The sequence below is a fragment of the Pygocentrus nattereri genome, chromosome 23 (assembly GCF_015220715.1).
Source record: "Pygocentrus nattereri isolate fPygNat1 chromosome 23, fPygNat1.pri, whole genome shotgun sequence".
NCBI classification, from domain to species: Eukaryota; Metazoa; Chordata; class Actinopteri; order Characiformes; family Serrasalmidae; genus Pygocentrus; species Pygocentrus nattereri.
In genome coordinates this window covers 13,937,380-13,953,010 of record NC_051233.1, presented here as the reverse complement: position 1 = coordinate 13,953,010, position 15,631 = coordinate 13,937,380, and the positions used below count along the sequence as shown (strand labels likewise).

At 38.1% G+C, this 15,631-nt stretch overlaps 1 protein-coding gene across 1 annotated transcript in view; it reads left to right on the top strand.

The window, feature by feature from the left end:
• The window catches only part of cita (citron rho-interacting serine/threonine kinase a), a 149,873-nt gene extending 135,116 nt beyond the window's left edge, over positions 1-14,757 (top strand). Inside the window, exons 38-47 of the mRNA XM_017701679.2 lie at positions 1,332-1,412; positions 2,433-2,568; positions 3,323-3,462; positions 3,977-4,178; positions 4,335-4,463; positions 5,538-5,618; positions 5,838-5,916; positions 6,015-6,194; positions 11,019-11,349; positions 13,866-14,757. Coding sequence (XP_017557168.1) covers positions 1,332-1,412; positions 2,433-2,568; positions 3,323-3,462; positions 3,977-4,178; positions 4,335-4,463; positions 5,538-5,618; positions 5,838-5,916; positions 6,015-6,194; positions 11,019-11,349; positions 13,866-13,889 — 1,383 coding nt within the window. The 3' untranslated portion in view covers positions 13,890-14,757. The remainder of the gene's footprint in view (positions 1-1,331; positions 1,413-2,432; positions 2,569-3,322; positions 3,463-3,976; positions 4,179-4,334; positions 4,464-5,537; positions 5,619-5,837; positions 5,917-6,014; positions 6,195-11,018; positions 11,350-13,865) is intronic.
• Positions 14,758-15,631: the final 874 nt, after the last annotated feature.

Below are 15,631 nucleotides of genomic sequence, written 5' to 3'. Positions count from 1 at the left end.
GTGCTTGCATCTTTGGCCCATGAAGGCGACCAACTATTTTCTCCCTACAGGTCTCAGTGAATAGATGTAACTTCATGCTTGCTTCAGCCATTGTTGCTTATAGGCAAATGCCTCATGTTAGTTTTGTGTACATGCTGTACAGGCCAGATGCTTTACAGCTAAAAACATATATAAGCAGTGTTGGGTGGTCACTCAAAAAAGTAATCAATAAAGTTACTGATTATTTCTCTAAAATGTAATATGATTACATTGCTCCTTCTTTTATCACTCATTTCTATACTTCTGCAATACTCTGTAAAAACCTGCTTATACCAACTGTACTAGGGAAATCTACATCATCCTTTTTAGCAAGTTATTCAGAAATTTGTTGTCAATTACAGAGAACATGTCAAGGTTTGTCTTTTGATCATGGTACAGACTGATTAAAATGATGAATGGCTAATGGTGAATTGTTTGAAACTAGCCACTAGAAACAGTTCAAAAACAGGCACGAATAACATATATATAGACAGTTACACTGATTTGTGACTTGATACACTTCCTTGCATCTACACTCTTTGTACCACTATATCAGGTCCACTTATAGGTGCACATTTACTCTGTTCATCAATGGTCAGGACCCCCCAGGGGTTCGCTGCTGTGTCTGATTCACTCATATCACCGCACCACACACTAACATACCACATCATCAGTGTCAGTGTAGTGCTGAGAAAGATCCAGAAATGACCCAAATTATAGCTGCTCAGTGGAGGTCCTGTAGGGGTCTGCAGATGGAATGCAGTCTGTAATTCTAGAACTACTACACTGTAGGAATTGTTAAAAGTGTTCAGATACATGGAGATGTACTTAATGAAGTGGTTTTCTTCTCTTAAAGATGTACAATAAAATTATTATGAAATCAGTAACTGTAACACAATTAAAAGAATTTAAACTGTAATGTGTTGCACTACTTTGTTACACATTATTTTGTAGTGTGTTACCCCCAACACTGTATGTTAATGCACTGTTCCTTTTTACATGATTAACTAAAAATAAACCTGTCTTATCTCTCCCTCTCTTTCTCTCTCTGTCTCTCTCATTCTCTCTCCCTAACTCCCTCCTCTCTGCCTACCTCTCATGCTCTCCTTCTTTCTCTGCTGCCCTCCATCCCTCCGTTTCATCTTTCCCTTCCTTTGTGCGCTCTCTCTCTCTCTCTCTCTCTCTCTCTCCCTCCCTCTCTCCCTCTCTCTCTCTCTCTCCCTCCCCCCCCCCCCCCCCCCCCTCTCTCTCTTTCTTTCTCTCTTTCTCTTGCTCTCGCTCTCTCACCCTCTCACCCTTTCTCTGATATGTAGAAACTACTGGGGAACTCTTTGCTGAAGCTGGAGGGTGATGACCGTTTGGATATCAACTGTACTTTACCCCTGACTGATCAGGTATTTAATTAAATGTTTTGGCACCCCAGTCAAATGACGTGTTGTTGAATTTCCTAAGTGAACACATCCCCTATAGAGAGAACACCCTTTTGCCTATTTTATTGCATGATTAGTGTTTACTGAATTTAACATATTATAAAAACTAGAATAATAGAATATGAAATAAGAGAATACGTTCTGTTAAATTTAGCAAAAAATTCTGTTAAATTGTGCACTAAAATTTGCAAAAAAAATGCAATGTATTGGTTTGTTCCCTCTAGAACATAGGTCACTAATAGGTGGACCGCGGTCCAAGTCTGGACCTGGACGCTGTCCTATGTGGTTCTGGACCTATAACTGATAAACTATCGAGAATGATTTTGTCGTTTTACTATTTTAATTGGGCTAGCTTTTCTAGACTTTATGGTAGCACTTTAGCTGTCCGGGAGAGTCACAGACCAATCGCATGCATTGTAAATATCACACGTGACTCTACTCAGCCAGTCAGGTCTGTCCATTACGATGAGTGCTGAGACTCGAGTGAGTGATGCACACACAGCGGAGGGACGAGGTGTCGGAGGAGAAACTCACAGGGAAGTTATTTAACATGGCGTTCTCTAAAAAGAGAAAACTGACAATAAATATTTTTAAAATATTACTTAATTGTACTTTATTTGATTTGCAGTCAACATTATTTATTATTATTACAACATTCAGTTGTTGACTGCATAAGATGTTGATCTAACTACTAGGCTACTTCAGTAAACAGTATATGGCACTGAATCATGATGCAAGTTAGACATGATGTTCCGTACGTTTGCTTGAGGAAATAATCTCTAACTGGATGTTTTTGAATTTTAATTAAATACCCCTGCTTTAGAAGATATGTTTTTCACATAGAAGATCAACAAAATATAATTGCCCAGGGTGTTCATCTCTATTTGTATGGCTGAGTATTGCAGTGTTTGCTGTCAGAACAAATGTAATTATGTAAATAGTTGTGAGAAAAGGTGGCCTAACACCTGTGTGTGTGTGTTTCAGATTGTAATGGTGGGTTCAGAGGAGGGTCTTTATGCTCTGAATGTAATAAAGAACTCTCTGACACACATCCCGGGCCTCACCTCCGTCTTCCAGATCCAGATTCTTAAAGAACTCGACAAACTGCTCATGATCACGGGTTAGTTGTATAATACATCCACTCAGTTAGCATTAGTTAATAATACAAACACTGAGAGCTATGATGTGCTAGTCTGCCAATTAATGAAATAATGTACAGTGAAATAATGTTTATTATGTGACCAGTGTTACATTTAAATTTTATTGTGTTGGTTTATACTTTTTGCTTTGTGGAAAAATACATTGGCCATGTTGAACACAGCCTCTTTTCACTCATCATTTACTTTGATTAGTATATTTTTAAGTTTAAGTTTAAGTTTAGCTTTGGTTGTGTAAATAGGGGTTCTCTGTTATGTGTGTAAATTATGTGTGTAAAAATCTCTTTCTGGCTTGAAAAGACAAGAAACTCTGTGACTGACCTTAAGTTTGTGATGCTTAGGTATGTATTAGGATTAGTAGTCATAAAGTGTATGCCCAGCATGTAGGCCTAGTAATTGAGTAGACCTTCCTTTTGATTATTATTCTGTAATTCCTTCAGTGTGGATACTGGTGCATGTGGGGAAGAAGATCTGTGAGTTGGAAATGGGTTGCAAAGTTCTTTTAACCCCAATAAAGATTGCATTGTGAAAAAGGTTAAGAACCCCTGTTTCAGATTGTATCAAGACATCCCGGAAATCCAGCTGAGCCGCAAAACTTTCATGACTGACAGCACTTTGGTCTTTTCATGTAACTGCTTTCTGTAAGTGTAAAGTTTGTGAGTCTTTAAATGTTCAAAACTGACAATGCTTTGGTCTTTTTCTGGGTGTGTTTTATAGGAGAGGAGCGTGCTCTGTGTCTGGTGGAGATTAAGAGAGTGAAGCAGTCTCTGTCTCAGTCTCACCTGCCTGCTCAGCCTGAACTCAGCCCCTATATTTTTGAGACAGTGAAGGGCTGCCATCTCTTCGCCTCTGGCAAGGTACACACCCAAAACACCTACATGGCCTTGAGATGCAGCCTGAAATTCTGGCTACGTGATTTTCATGGCCCCTTATTATCAAAGTAAGAATCTAAAGTGTTGGACCTTCTTGTCAGTTCCTGATGTCCTAACCAATAGAAGATCACACTTAGATATCTTGCTATACTTAGATATTATGGAGAAAAACAATTCCTGATTGGCCCATTTTCTGTTTGCTATTTGCTATTTGAATTGAAACATTTTGTGTCCATCCAGAATTTAACAATGAAACAACATTAGTGCTGTTTAGCTTGCAGACTTTAAATGCAAGCATAATTCTCTTGAATAAAAATGAATGAAAAATTACAAACTTTTTTTTATTAGTTACCAGGAATCGTAGCCTCTGAAGGCCTAGAAGGCCCTGAGGGTTCCCCTCTGATAAATATTCTGTATATTCTGTATGTATCTTGTTTTGGAAACACTGATGGTTTTTACTTGTTAATGCAGTATTGGTTGTTTGTGTGTAATTCTGCAGATTGAAAACACAATGTGCATTTGTGCTGCAATGCCCAACAAGATCACCATCCTGCGCTACAACGAAAGCCTCAGCAAGTTCTGCATTAGGAAGGAGATAGAGACCTCAGAGCCCTGCAGCTGTATTCACTTCACAGGCTACAGCATCATTATCGGCACCAACAAGTTCTACGAGATCGAGATGAAGCAGTATGTGCTGGAGGGTAAGACCAACAGTGTCAATCTCACTCGTACTCACACATACACAATCTTCACACCTAGATGGATTGAGTTTGTTGTGACTTGTCTGGTTTAGTCACTTTATTGATTGTCTGAGTGTGTGTACATGCGCGCGTGTGTGTGTGTGTGTGCGTGCGCAGAGTTCCTGGATAAGAACGATGTGACGCTGGCCTCGGCTGTGTTCGCAGCCTCCTCCCACAGCTTCCCCATCTCCATCATCCAGGTCTCCTGCGCCCCACAGAAGGATGAGTACCTTCTCTGTTTCCATGGTACACAAGCTACACCTCACTGAAAGTGTGTCTGTGGGTGTGTATATGTCTAGTGCCTACTGTTCAAAAGTTTGGAACCAATTGCCTTTCTGCCAGTATGTTATTTTATACACAGTAATAACTTAGACTGTCCATCCATGTATTTTTAAATGTTCTTTTTCAAGAATTCTGCAAACAATAAGTGAGTAATATGATGAAGGACATACTGTAATCATATCTATTTGCTTTCATTTTGCCTTGAGATTCCACTATTTAAATATTATTCCTGAAATAAGTTCATTATTCTGAACACATTCTAAAATTGGTCAAATTTCTATTTACAAATTTCTGGTGTCCTAGTAATCATTTGAAACCTGTGAAATTGCACAGAACTAACATATTAGGGTAGATGTATGCATTTATCTGCCAAATTGGTTCCAGACTTGGATGGTAGTGGTTATTTAGCTCTTTCTGGGGACCAAATTACCTAAGATCAACATTTGACGTTGTACAGACTTTGTTAACAAATGTTATTTTTTTTAAACATTTGTACATAACTGAGTGGTTTAAATGTAAACAAAGTTGTTCAGAGTGGTTTGGTGTAAAATGGTTCATTAGAGATCAACTTAATTTTTCTTTACACTATTGGTGAGGGGAACCGGGGTTTACTATCATTATACCTTCATGTGTCTTCTGAGTTTTTATATGTAATGTGGATAACGGTAAAAAGTCTTTGGGTACTGTTTTATCTCTACCATGAATCTAATGAATGAAAATGAAAAATATATTTTAAATTTGTTCACATAAGTATTTAAGAACAATGTCTCAGACATCAGAGAGTATCTTTGCAACATTTAATAACGAGGTTTTTAGAGGTATCAAACACTTGAAATGTCTGGTTTCTATCATCACCATTGTGAACAGACTGATTCTGACTTGTTAAATTATTCTAGAATGGCAAATTTGCCATCAAACCTCTCAGTGACTTTGTTTACATCTTAATGATAGATTTATACAGACTTATTTAAAAACATATGAAGAATTATACAAAAACCAGTTGAAATCTCCCCAAAAATATTGTTATTGCCTTATCAGAGTTTGGAGTGTTTGTGGACGCATACGGCCGCAGAAGTCGCAGTGATGATATCAAATGGAGCAGGCTGCCACTGTCTTTTGGTAAGTCTTTGTGTCGCTTTTCACCTTGACATAGAAGCACACACTTCACACCTTAGCCTTCTCCTTCAGATCCTCTTCAGTAGACACTATTTGCTTGTTTACAGTGTGCTGTATGGTCATTTATATGCTTTGTTTATTTCTTTTGTGGACTTCACTACTTTTTTTAAACTTTAGAACCATCAGTCTGTGTGTATGTTAAAATGGAATCTTTCACTTTAGCTTACAGAGAGCCTTACCTGTTTGTGACTTACTTCAACTCTTTGGATGTGATTGAGGTCCAGAGCCATTCTGCTTTGGGGTAAGATAGTTATTCTTCATGAATCTATTATATTATATACTTTAAATACTAGACATATAATACATTGTGTGTATGTGTGTGTGTGTATGTATTTGTAGGCCTCACTCCTACGCCCACCTGGACATCCCTAACCCGAGGTACCTGGGTCCTGCCATTTCATCTGGCGCTGTCTACCTGGCCTCTTCCTACCAGAACAAGCTAAGGGTTATCTGCTGCAAGGGCAACCTGGTACAGGAAGGCTCCACCTCTGAGCAACAAAGAAACGGCTCCACCCGCAGGTCAGCTGCCATTTCACAGTGGGCATTGAAGGGCACATTTACATATTCCTCAGAAGCCTTTTACCTTTTACTAAAGGCAGCAATTTGGCAAAAAAAATCTTATTTAGTACATTTTCTTCTTAACCCAAATGTAGTTGGCCAGACTAAATGTTTTGGTGTCCAAACAGAAAACAGATTTAACTTGCTGCAGGGGCTTCTCTGAAGGACACACTCCCAGGAGCATCATATAGGCAGGAGTTTCTGCTTCAAAACAGATAAAATTAATCATTATTAAAATACTGATTCTGGGTGTGCAACAAATATGCACCCTTATTTGTTTTATTTATTTGTTTGTGTGCAACAAAACAAAATTATAAATTACACTTACTGTTGTACATCATTATTATGCAAAATAAAATGATGAAACACTAACAGCTACTTACATCACAACTACAAGCACATGTGTTGTTTACTGTAATGCTGTTAGGAAAAAGTCAAAGTCAACATTCCCTGTTGTTTTTGTATACAGCCCTACAAAAAGGAATACATTTCTCTATCTATGTATATAAAATTCCAGGAGCACTGCTGTGTTTGATCCACTCATACCAGTGCAACACACACTAACATACTACCACCACATCAGTGTCACTGCAGTGCTGAGAATAATCCACTACCCAAATAACTGTGAAACTGCAAAGTGCTCTATATGATAAGTGGAACTGAAAAAATGAACAGTGAGAGTTACATGGAGGTGTGCTTAATGAAGTGGCTGATCAGTGTATATTTAATCACTTTGAAAACTCTTTATGGTTATTCAGATTTGTTATGACCATTACTGCGACCATTACTGCTTCACACATTTTAATGAGAATAAGTATTATGTTTACAATTTTTTTGTACAGGTTTGTTGTTAAAGAGTAGTTTTTGAGCTGTGGACTTATGTGGGTTTTATAATTGGCTCTGTGTCAGCTTGGTTATGCCAGTCACTCTATTTGTAGAGTGGGTTCAAAACCTGGTCCAAGAAAACACGACTCCTAACACTGCATTCTTGCCAATTTAATGCTGTCACTCTTGTGCTGCACGCACATAGTGCAATCTGATTTGTCTTGTTATTGCAGCCCTTTACAAAGTTTCTGTCATAGAAATGATAATGATATGAGTTTAAAAATATGATTTATTGTGCAGCCCTAAGTTAAAGTTTTCTGTCGCTGAACGCATAACTAAAAACATCTATAGATGCCAAAAATACTGCACATCTCCTCAATTGGGTAAGAGGAAAATTGTTTATTTATTTATTTATTTTGACAAGCTGGTTTAAGGGTATGACCTGTTTGTTGTTGCCAATGATGTTGGTGCCTATCTGGGATGGTGGTAGCCACTTAGTGTGCCTATGCACTAGGTAAGCCATGCAGATACACTATATTTTCAAAAGTATTCACTCACCCATGCAAATAATTGAATTCAGCTGTTCCAATCAGTTCCTTGGCCACACGTGTATAAAGCCAAGCACCTAGGCATGCAGACTGCTTCTACAAACATTTGTGACTCCACAATGAGGAATTAGAGAGGAGGCTGTGAGCCAGGCCTTCTTGTCCAATATCAGTGTCTGACCTCACAAATGCACTTCTGAAAGAATGGTCAAAAATTCCCATAAACACTCCTAAACCTTGTGGAAAGCCTTCCTAGAAGAGTTGAAGCTGTTATAGCTGCAAAGGGTGGGCCGACATCATATTAAACCCTATGAATTAAGAATGGGAAGTCACTCAATTTCATGTGTGTGTGAAGGCAGACGAGGGAATTCTTTTGGTAATATAGTGTAGCAGTGGACACAAACGCATATAAACCTTGCTCTAGGACACATGTGCAGGGGTGGAGTTGTACAGTTTGAAACTGAGCTTCGTCTTTACCAGCCCATCCATGTTTCCATTGGTTGACGTATATCTATTTCAGAATCATTTGCAGCAAGTTCAGAATTGGTTTCAATGCAAGACGGAGCATATTTTCTCTGTATGTTTACTAGGGATGTTCTGTAGTCCGTCAGAGCTAGAAAACTAAAATACATTGAAGGCACTGTGTTTTTGACGCTGCGTCAGACTAGTGTGTAAGCACTTATAGAGGGACACTCTGGCCTAAAACTTTCATATGTTATTTGTTATGTAATATTCTTTGATGCAGCATTGCATCCCTCAGCCTCCTGATTTTTTTACAGAATTCATGATTTTGGATCTTTTTGTCCATCAGTGTTCTCACACTACAATACCCAGCATGCCTTATGCAAAAATTACTACTGGGAAAAGGAATTTTGACTAATACTAATACTAATAGCCGCTGACAAAAAAGCTAATAAATCCAGATCATATTTGTTGTCAGTTATTTGGCTTCTTTCTGATGTAGCCAACTAAAAGAAAAAAAAAACATTTCAAAAAGGCTGCCCTCAAGTATCTGCCCCAAAGCAGTTGTAGTTTCTCAAAAGATTCTCCCACCTTTAGCATACATAATCAGAAGGTGTTTTTCCTCTTTAAATTGTAAAACCTTGCTCTACAGACTATTGTGATACTGTTGTAAGAGGTAGGTAGGTTCTGTTTATAATGGGGTAAATCTTTAGGTACATCTTTCATTTTGGCTGGAGTGCCCCTTTAACCTGAAGCTGTTCTGAGAGCTCATATTTAGTCACTGTGTGTAAGGTATGTGAAGGCATGTAAACTTAATGCTGTTGTGGCTGTAGTGGTGGAGATTCAATACAGAAAATACAGAAGGAGCGAGCAGGTTTTAGAATGTGGTTCATTTCTCTGTGACCAGCACTGTGGGTGTAACAGTTGGTGACTGTGACGTGTGTGACGCTCACAGTACATCCTGTTCTTTACAGGGGGAAGACTGCTTTTTTCATTTGCTCCAAGAAGTGAGGAGGGTATTACTCATTTTTAAAATCAATATAACTGCCATCATACACAGTATGGTTAGCTGTGATTAATTGAAATGTGTTAAATAAACGTTAGGATGCTATATGGTATATCAGTGTTGCCATCTGTTGGTAGCTTTGTGTACACGACTGTTCAGAATCATGTGAGATCATGTGCTGTATTCATCATTTTTTTTTTTTACATACAGTAATATCTTACAAAATATGGATTAAAATTTTTACAAATAGTTTGTTTAAAGGTGTTTTCAAAAAATGTATTTGAAATTTCAAGAAGTGAATAAAATGATAAATGATAAATTGTAAATATATATGTATATGATTTTTTTTTTTGTTGTCGTGTTAATGAATTCTTAATGAGTATTACTTAATTCTAAGTGATATACAGCTTTCGCTGCTACAGCTTTGTTTATCATTCTGGACTCTTTATATGATACTGAAAAGGGGTTCTTTGACTTATAGTGGAACCCATTTTGGTGGTATGTAGAACTATTATTAAAGGGTTCTTTAAAGAGGATTCTTTAAATGGTTCCATACTGCTGGAACCATTGTCCTTGCTAAAGATCTCTTGAAGAACCATTTTTGTAAATCCATGCAATGTCTTTGCCATCCTATGAGGAGGATATCATTTTTCCTTTCTTGTGCAGACATTTTTCTGTCTGTCTAATACACCATAGCCCTGAAAGTGACCAGACAAATGTGACATCAGCAATATGTGTGAATAGTGTGAGCACAGATTGCAGATTTTGCCTAAAGCTCACACAACACAGTTATTATTTACTACTCTGAGTATATTTCTGTTGCTGAGGGTATTTCTGTTGAGGGTAAGTCACTACCATATTTTTGATTTGATTTGTTTCACTGTGGCACTAATTAATGACTACTAATATTTGCACAAAGTGGAAGATGGGAAATGTGGTCCACTACAGCATTTTTGGTGATGAATATTACATTTATTCACAAATACACCTTTCTTCTCTATTCAATGAACAACACTTTAATCTAGGCATGGGTGTGGTTATTCAACTATGCATTTGGACTCAAATACTAATTTACTTTGTTGGGAATTCTGAGTTGTGTACTTATTATAAGAAATTAAACTTGTGTATAAACTTGTAAAGATGCTTTTTAACAGGGTGTACAAATGCAGAAAATGTATGGACACAGGGCACTAATATTGCAAATATACAAAAATGGTATGCACGTTGTAAGTTGTGCAACTCCAAGTTGAAAAGACCACCTTTTATTTCATTTTATTTCTGGTAAAAATGGTTAATAAGAAAAGTAATATGTTTTGCCTTGTTAGGGGAAAAAAGCACATTTAACAGAACATTAAACAGAAGCCTCAACAGCTAAATATAATATGAAATGTTTTTTCCACGTTATCTGCAGTTTTTCTACACTTCCAAAGTAACCCCAGTCAAATTTAATGATGCTGATTTAATGATTTTCTTTTCTCTGTAACTGCTTTCTGACAGCTACAAATCCTTTCAGATACATAGCATTGTCTTTTCAATCTTCTAAATTCTTCAGTGGAAGGATGGACAGAAACCCCTGTGGATTTTTCTGATCTGAAGCAAGAGTGGAGCCCAATTTTCTCCCTTCTCTAAAAGATGACTGCTTTAAGTGCTGTTTATCATATGGTGACAGTTTTGGTTGTCTACCAGGTCTTGCACAGTTACAGAAGTCACATTTTCTCTGTATCTTTTCAACTCCTGTTTTTACCCTTAGTTTTCTTTTGACCTTTACTTATGCAAGATTATTTTCTCATATCTCCCCAGAAATATCTCCTGAAAAGTTAAAAACTTGTACTTAAATACCGTTTTACCTGGAAATAAATAAATGAAGGGTGGTCTTTGACTTTTATGCAGTGATGTTTATTTCCTTGACCCTCCTACTTATTGTACTCTCCTGTGTCCTCCTCACAGCCCTAACAAACGTGGTCCTCCTTCCTATAATGAGCACATCTCTAAGCGGCTAGCGTCCGGTCCCGCGTCACAGGAGAGCCTGCATCAGCCTGGAACACCCCATCGCTACCGTGAGGCCCGTACTGAGTTCCGCAGGGACAAGTCTCCTGGTCGGCTGGTGGAGCAGAGGCTGGAGAGGTCTCCTGGCCGGGCCATGGACCCCCGGCTGGACCGCTCGCCTGGCAGGGTGATCGACCTGCGGAGAGAGAGGTCGCCTGGCCGAGCATTTGAGGAGCCTCGCCAGAGGCTTCATACAGGCTCAGCACGCACACCTATCAATGGGGTTAACAAGGTATGACCCAGGGTTAAATTGGGATTAACAATTAAAAGTGTTAACAATATGGGAATTATATCTTTAAATTTGTAATTAAGTGGAATTCACATGGCAAAACAGAATAATTAATTAATTATGTTCAGAAAAATAATTTTTATAAAAATCCCTTCACATTGAAATAGACCTAATGTATGAATACATTAAAGTTAGCTACCTCATTAGTAAGATTTTTCTGGCTATACAAACATCAACCTGCACGTTTTAATCCACTGGGAATCAGAAGTAATGGTTAGACTACAGCATGAATAAATAACAGCCATACTAGACTAATTAAAGACCCCATATCCTGGGAACCTGCTATTTAAATGGGCTGCAATACATGAAAACCAAAGAGAAGAGCTCGTTTACGTAAATTTAAGGCACAGTAACAAAAAATACTTTGTTTAATTCTAAAGTCCATTACACACTGAATGTGACACATGAAAAACAACACAATAATGTGAATTATTCACATTCTCATTTGGAGATGCAGCTCCACGTGAGACAGAGTTCAGAATGAACAGGTTGAATGCCATTAAGTGCAAATAGGATCTGATTCTTTGCTGCCCACCGAATGGACAAATGGCGAAACTTTCCATTTTGTAAAAGTGAAAGTAGCTTAAAGAGCTTTATTACTACATTGAGAAGCTGAAACCTCTGAAACTCACCATCAAAAGCTGGCAAAAATCAAATAAAGAGCGAATAAAATATCACATTTTTGTTGTCCAAAAATCATGTTTGCTATGCAAATGATGTAAACATGCTGCATTAGAAGAGGATGGGGCAGCTGTGTAGCTGTGTAGGCGTTGTCTGTCAGTGTCATTTATCCGTCAAATAGTTAAATGGATTTCATAAAGTCAGTGCTGGAAATTAAAATGAGGGATGATGGCGCACAAACAAGACGAGACAGTAACATACTAATAAGTAAGTGCAAATAAACAAATGCTAATTTCACTCGTGAATGCCACATGGCTGTCACTTTAGTTTTCTGATCACGTCATAGGGGTTTTTGGTCCAATATTTTTCATGCTAACTTGAGGAACTTGTCAAAATTTTGGCTTAGTCATTCACAGTGGTTTGATGTGAGATGGTTCACAGTAGAGAAACTTACCGACTCTTTGCAGTGAGTGGTGATGGAAACCAGGACTTGCTATGTCTGCAGTGCAAATGAGCCATTTTATTTCCTATACAAAAACACAAGTGGACATAGCTGTATCTTTTGAGTTTTTATGTGTAATACTGAGAATGGTAAAATAATCTTTAAAAAGGGCAGAGGGGGTGTTTGCTTATCATCTTAATTGGTTTTACCATTCATTTTTATGTACTATTTTTTAATATTATTTTTCCCCACAATTTTATTCTTACTTTTGTTTTTTCATTATTAGTTAATTCAGTTTAATTTTTACAGTTTAAATTACACACAAAATGCCCAAAGCTGAGCTGAAAAATAGCCCCAGCCCATTAGCCCTCCTCAACCAAACTTCACTCTTGCCATAGTGCATTTCCAGTAGGTAGCATTCCCTTGGCATCCACCAAACCCAGCTTCAATTTTCAGACAGCCAGATAGTGTAACTTGAATCATTACTCCAGAGAAAAGAGTTCAGCGGCAATATGCTGTATACTACTTTGGCTGTGAGCAGCTACTCAGCCATGAAACCCATTTCATGAAGCTCCACACACAGTTATTGTGCTGATGTTGCTTCCAGAGGAAATTGTAATCACTCGAATGATTAATATAACAGAGGATACACGAATTTTTATAAGCTACACACTTTAGCATTTAGCAGCCCCACTCTAAGTTTGTATGGTCTCCTGTTCAGAGGCTGAGCTGTAGTTGCTCCTAGATGCTTACATTTCACAATAACAGTATTTACACTTGACTTGGACAGATCTAGCAGGGCAGAAATTTCAAAATCTGACTTGTGACAAAGGTGGCATCCTGTTATAGTGCCATGTATAAAGTCACAGCTGTTTAGTGCGACCCATTCTATTGTCAGTTTTTGTGTATGAAGATTGGATGGCTGTGTGCTTGATTTTAAACACCTGTTAGCAATTAGTTTGGCTGCAACACCTCAAACACTCAAACTCAAAAATTAGGAGGTTTCACACACTTTCAGCCATATAATGTATAATGTGCATGCATGCCTGGCTACAATTTTAAAAAGGGTCATCCTCAGTGTTTTTCCAAGTGAAAGTAAGGTTGATTAAATGGATTATGAAAATGTTTTATACCAGTTGTCTCAAAACTATTGTAAATTAAATAGTTTCAGGCATCAAGCATTTTTGTAACCATTTTATGGAATAGCTTTCAATAAGGTAGCTCTTAAAAGCATGAAACACTTGTCTGGTACTTACCACCACCACTGTGAATGACGGAATGGAATTTTTTGCATCACACCACTCTGAATGACTTTATTTACATCTTAACAATGTAATTTTGCCGATACTTTAGGACATAAATTGCTATGTGTACTTATGTTTGTGTCTGCGCATAGGTATGGGATCAGTCATCCGTGTGAGTGACGTGAGCTCTGCACCAATCAGAGGAGAAGAACACAGCCCACACACTACAGGACAGTTAATCTATCATATCAGTAAGAAGGATGAAGTAAGTCATGTGACCTGGTCAACAAACCCCCAATAAAAAGAGGCAACCAGTGAAATCTCTGCACAGCATAGCAACCACAGCACAATATCTCACTGTAGAAGGCCTTACTGAAAGAATAACACCAGTTATTATTGAATTATTAGTGCCCATCTGGCTAGCACTATGTAGTAAAAGTAACACTTTTAAAGTAATGGGGAAGAGTTGCTTGGTTACATGATTGAACATTCCTGATTTAACATACTGGATAAAATGCAGTTGTCCCAAAAACAAATTTACGAATACAACATATAAGCCCCTTTATTCTTTGTTTCCGTCAGTCTGATTTTTCTGTCCTTTTTCTTCCCTCTCTTTCATCTCAACCTGAAGCAGGTTGCCAGAAAGCACAGCAGTGCAAAGATCATCTTGAGATGGTGGAGCATCACTTTGTATGCTAATCTTTAAGGTGATCCTAACACTGCAGTGCTTTTTGGAAACCGGGTTCTGCACAGTCTCCGATGTCTGTCTTTATCTCCTTCTCTCACTGCACTACCCACAATGTCCGGCAAACAGCCTCTAGCCCTGTTGAAGAAACAGGGAATTTGTACTACTTCAGGATGTCATTTGACACTTGTATATAAGCTGTTCTTTCTTTCTTTTCTTTTGTCTTTTTTTTTCTTTTTAACACTGTAAAAGGGAATACTAAGGCTGGTTAAGCCATGTCTATTTTTGTTAACGAAGAAAAGCGAGACACTCGTTTGTAAACGCCTTCTTGAATGTCTAAACTAAATATGTGGACCACATACGACGTCCATGCGTATGCTTCGAAGTGCAACATTTTTGCTCGGAATCTGGCTGGTGTATGTGATCATCTTGTCAAGCAAATTTACATATTGGCTACAGAATTGTATAACTTGAACATTTCTACCGTGTTTTGCTACCATACAAGCTCCATCCAGGTTGTAAGATATGTATCTATAGAGGGTTTAACAGTTTTTTTTGGAGCTCCAGAAGACGATTAAGCATTATGACAAGGATTGTTTGCTTTTTTTTAAATATATGCGGCACAGGAAAACGTAACAAGTGGCGGCGGTCTGCTAAGCTGCCTGTCGTATTTGGATGGTCTCCGGCCTATTACTTGAGCCAGCGTGACCTTTGACCCTCAGGATCTGAATGAATGAACTAGCGGAAATATGAACAGAGTAGTCTTTCTATTCGAATGAATGGTATACTGAAGTGCCATGTTCAACGAGTGGCCTGCAAAACAGCAGATTATCCATAGTGACTTCTCAGTTATACCGTTCAAACAGTGCTGGGTCAAACATGAAACACTATGATAGCCATTCGTGCAGTGCAGTGTCACTCTGTAGCATGTAAAACTATGTGAGGAAACCAACCATAACAGTTGTTCGTTATGTTTCTGCCTCTTCGTTTTCCTTACTTGCACTCCATTGTGCTCCTAATGCTGATGTCTGAGAATTGCTGCCCAGAGAACTAGCATTCCTCGTAGTTTTTACTTTTTTTTTTTAATGTCAAATCACATTAACTATAACTACTAATAAAAGAAGCTCTATCTTTCTTTCGAGTTTGCTGCCTGTCATTTGTCTTCCATTGTGTTTAAGGAGAGCAGCGCTCTTCTTTAAATGCACTACAATCAGGGGTGTCGAACTCAGCCAC